General features: G+C 32.3%; 1 protein-coding gene across 1 annotated transcript in view; it reads left to right on the plus strand.

Moving 5' to 3' along the window:
• The first annotated feature begins 705 nt into the window (after window positions 1-705).
• Window positions 706-4,882, plus strand: part of LOC106467829 (bicaudal D-related protein homolog) — a 35,831-nt gene continuing 31,654 nt past the window's right edge. The window contains exon 1 of the mRNA XM_022396024.1: window positions 706-1,315. Within this exon, the coding sequence (XP_022251732.1) occupies window positions 1,055-1,315 (261 nt within the window). The 5' untranslated portion in view covers window positions 706-1,054. The remainder of the gene's footprint in view (window positions 1,316-4,882) is intronic.

Here is a 4,882-nt window from a genome sequence, read left to right on the forward strand (position 1 = left end):
TGATCCCAAGATGAGAAGCTCGATTTTATTTATTTATCTTTGCAGCAATAAGACGCTAACCATGTCTCCTCAAATCCACAATCCGGCATGCTAACCATTATGCCACGTCAAAGGAGGAGGGAGTCAGATTCCTGAAGAATTCTAAGATATTGAGAGGATTCTTCCGTCATTCTTATACTTTTCCACTAATATTTGAATGTTTTCCTGACTTGTTGAATTACTAATAAGTTCATACATTATACTTTATAGGCCTTTTTCCACGTTTGACTTCTTGGTTAATGCTGTTTGTTTTCTTTTCTATTCTTTTTTTTTTTTCTATTTTTAATACAGCAATCTAAATTTACAAGCTGTCATATCTGGCTGTGGTGTTGAAATTAACATGAATGTGACATTTTTTACACAGTTTCACTGATTACTCAAACCTTTAAATAACATAATCATATACTTATTTTAATAAACGTTGTAAGAAGTGGTGTGATTAAAAATCAGTTTTACAACAAAAATATTTAAGCTTGTCATTTGTGCATACTGTTATAACTGCAGCCGTAATACTAAATAATAAAACAAGTCGATTTTATAACGTAATACCTGGCGCTCAGTACATTTCAACAAAGTTTCCAAGAAAGCAAGTTACCCAGAATTCCATACGAGTTTCATGCTCAAGTGCGACTGTATTAGATCTACGGGATCGCTTGGTAACAGATAGTCAGTAGAGATGTTAACTGGTGAGAAGTTGTGGTAAATTATGGCAAAGGATAAACACCATTCAGCAAGTGCGTGTCTTTGACTCGGTTTGAGAGTAAATAATATTTACCTACCTTAAATTTATTTGTAACATACATACATTTTTTTATCCTTGATATTGTAGTTACCTTACCATTCTGTATTACTAACTAGCGCCGTGTTATACAAGGCCTAATTCAAGCGTGAATTCAATCGTGTGTTAAACTAGTAACTTAACAGTGTACGTCGACATTTCCTGATATAAGTAATCATCATAGGCCTAAATACGTCGGCTTTTTCTGGGCTTAAGCCTAAATAATTGAAACGGAGAATGTGCGCTTGTCGACTACAAGAAATGCAGCAAACATCTAACTACAATAATCTCAACGGCAACTTAGAAGACTATTTGAGAAATTCAGAAAGTAGGAGTACGAAATTCAACGGCGAAAATCATGATGTGCACTCGCAGCTAACGCAAAAAGAAAATGATATAATTCTTGCTGCTCAGTTAGGGAAAGCTTTATTGGAAAACAATGATGAACTTAGTAGGGAGAACGAGCGCTTAACGGAAGAATATTCCTTTATTTTGGAAGTAAGTTGTATTTAACTTAGAACAGTTTAGTGTTATTATCTGTAAAATAGGTAATATTTATAGTAATAAACAAAATTTATATAATGGATAACCACTCTTTTTTTTCGTTCTGTAGCTGTATTTTGTTTTAATTTTTAACTAATGCTGATAGTTCTACATCACCCACCTTTAATATTTTAGGCATGTACGTACAGGCTATAATACTTCACGGTCTGTCGAATTTACTGAAATTTATTATTAGACAATTTCTTTAAATCTGCGCAAGAAGGTGCATGCTCTCCCACGGTAGAGCAAAATATTAGCGTAATGCCAGTATCACATATATTTATTTGAGAACTTCGAATAGAATATAGTTCGAAACATCGTGTAATTTTATGCGCTTCGTTAGGCCTTGATTTGTATATGCGAGTTCTAATCAGATTTTAAGACTATCAATTTTCTTTGAAGTTTTTATTGAACGGTAAAACCTTAACATTGACTTTACAACTTCACATTTGAAAATGGAAAATCAGTGCTTAATTTTAGCCGGTTCTGAGATCCGGAATCTGTTTTCGATATGTATTCAATCTAAAAGTGGAAACACTATAATTAATTTTAATATTCGTAGGTTGTATTACGAATTGACTTTTGATAAACTTATTAAAAACATTACTCACCTCTTATCCCAACCCAGGTAATAACCCCGATAACGTTTAAATTGTTATATTCTAAACTTCAAAATCCTCCATCCATCCATCCAGTGATCCAGTGGGGTTTTTTTTTTTGTTTCTAGAAATTAAGCGCTGTGGAAAAAAAGCAGAAATTATTGAATAATGTTCCTCGCCAATTGATTTTTTTTAGTGTAATATAACACAATTGAATGTGACCAGTATCTAACTGCAATAAAAAATACCTTATCTGTGAGATTACAATGACAAAGGGATTTGAAAAAAAAAGAAGAAAAAGTTAAGTTTCGCGTACTTTAGTTTTAATTACGTTCACCGTTTTAAGCCAGCTTCTATTCAAATAATACGTGCACTTATTGATTTCTATAATATATTTGTAAGTTTTGTTTTCGAAACAATTTGTTCTTAAGGACTTATAACGCCAAAATTCTGTGTTTAATATCTGCGGCGGAAAGAGTGCTTATATACTGTGTAGCTCTGCACGAAAACAAATAATCTTTAAAAAAGCACATCTTTTACAATAAACAATGCTGTATATTAAGTTGCTACGCGACACGTCATAACTACAGAAGTTACCGGGTTCATGTGCCTTTCTATGCCTCAGCGTGGTTAAGTGCGTGACACGTTTCCACAAACCATCGTATATGAAACCAATTTTGATTTTAGAATTTTAAGATAAAAAATATACATATTAAAATATAGTTACTTAAATTTGATCTCCATTTTAACACTGGTATCGAGATTTATTTTTAAAGTCTGTAATGGCTGTCAGATGTGTCTAACAGTTTGAACACAACAATTGATAGACAACTCAATATCGTATCATCACCATGGCAACAACTCTTCTGCACAGTAAACGTTACTATAAGGATAAAAAACGCAACACTTAATCTACAATGTACATATATCTTAAGATACTTATATATAGAGTGATACTACACTTTATCTATGAGGTTTTGAATCCCTTTTACTTCATCGTGTAGTAACCTAAATTAATTTAGGTACGCGAATAATGTTATGACATTTCACCGAATTCATTATTCAGTAGTATACAGCGGACCAACTGTTTAATGACTGTATATACGTGTTGAAGGTTTCTTTCTTTATTTTTTTCCACCAGAGGTGAAATTGGAAAAAGAATCTGTGACGTAGAGGCCTAATACGTTCCTTGATTGGCTGTACCATCTCTGCTGTGTTGCTGTCATAGTATACTTGCTTGCAAGAACACGCTGTTTTAAATGTCACTGCCATCACTATAACATATCGGTTTATTATGTTTCAGATTTCGCGATCCGAGTTTTACGAGTCACTGAATTCTATTTGAATTCATGCCTATTTAATGGGAGATATAAAAACTGTACATGCTAGTTTTACTGTTTTCACAAGTCACTGATCACACCTTTGAAGTATTTGAACCTTTTATTTAAATGTTACTTATTTTGAATTACCATGACTACAGCTTTTTTAATTATTAACACTGGGAAATAAATAATTTAGTAACAATAGGAAAATGGAGTTAGTTTATAAAAGTATATAAAAATATCGTAAAAGCGATGTTTGTTTTTTCTCCTTACTGGAAAGGATAGGTTTTTAAAGGTAAGGTTCCCATTTTTATTTATTTTTCATAACAATAGCTCGAGCGAATGTGTCATAAGAATACTCCTAGGCTTTAGAATGTTAATAATACTTGCTCAGTAATTAGAGATTAAATTGGATTAAAAGTAGTAATTATCCGCTTCAAATTCACTACCTGGACGAATATAGTCCTGAAAGTTTTTGGGACTACTTAACAAATTAGATCATGCTCTAGTTGTTGAACTAAACCGTTGCCTAGGAGTTACACGAGGTTATAATATTGTTAAGTATCTGCTCGTTTGTTAATTTCCGGTATAAATTATTTCCCAGAAACTTCAGCGATACAAGTCCTTTCATGATTAAAACTAGTTTATTCTTTCTCGATACAAACTTTGTAATACACTTAACAACTTTTCGCTTGACTCAATTATCTATCTGCCTTCAATCCTGGTTTTTCTCGCCAGGCTTATATATTAAAAAAGAGGGCATCTCGATCAGACTAGAGTTGCCGGGCAAATTCATGATCCTTCGAGAAACTCCAGCGCGCATGCTCCCAACGTCACGTGACTTCCGCTGTCGTAACAATAAGTTAACAACTATTATGTTGCACAAATAGATTTTATTTTCTTCCTTATGAGATTCTAAATAGCGCTGCGATTCTGTGACTAAGGTTTTGTAACCAGAGTCAATATATTAACATTCGTTTCAAACTATATTATCCAGTTATATATGTGTATGTTTGTAAGTGAAGAAGACAGAAAACCACCCGAAGACATAGCATGTTTGATGCTTCTTGATAAATAAATATATCATGTTGAAAAAAAAAAAAGATCTAACACTGGTTACATATAGACTTCCTCAAAATAATTTGGTAGTTCATAAACAGTTTAACGGTTCCATACCTTATTATTAATCTTAAACTGTTCTGTTGATAAACAATTTAACGGTTCCATACCTCATTATTAATCTTAAACTGTTCTGTTGATAAACAATTTAACGGTTCCATACCTTATTATTAATCTTAAACTGTTCTGTTGATAAACAATTTAACGGTTCCATACCTTATTATTAATCTTAAACTATTTTGTTGATAAACAATTTAACGGTTCCGTACCTCACAGTTTAAGATTAATAATTCTGTTGATAAACAATTTAACGGTTCCGTACCTCATTATTAATCTTAAACTGTTCTGTTGATAAACAATTTAACGGTTCCGTACCTCATTATTAATCTTAAACTGTTCTGTTGATAAACAATTTAACGGTTCCGTACCTCATTATTAATCTTAAATTGTTATGTTGATAAACAATTAAATGGTTCCGTACC

The sequence above is a fragment of the Limulus polyphemus genome, unplaced genomic scaffold (assembly GCF_000517525.1).
Source record: "Limulus polyphemus unplaced genomic scaffold, Limulus_polyphemus-2.1.2 Scaffold2759, whole genome shotgun sequence".
NCBI lineage: Eukaryota > Metazoa > Arthropoda > Merostomata > Xiphosura > Limulidae > Limulus > Limulus polyphemus.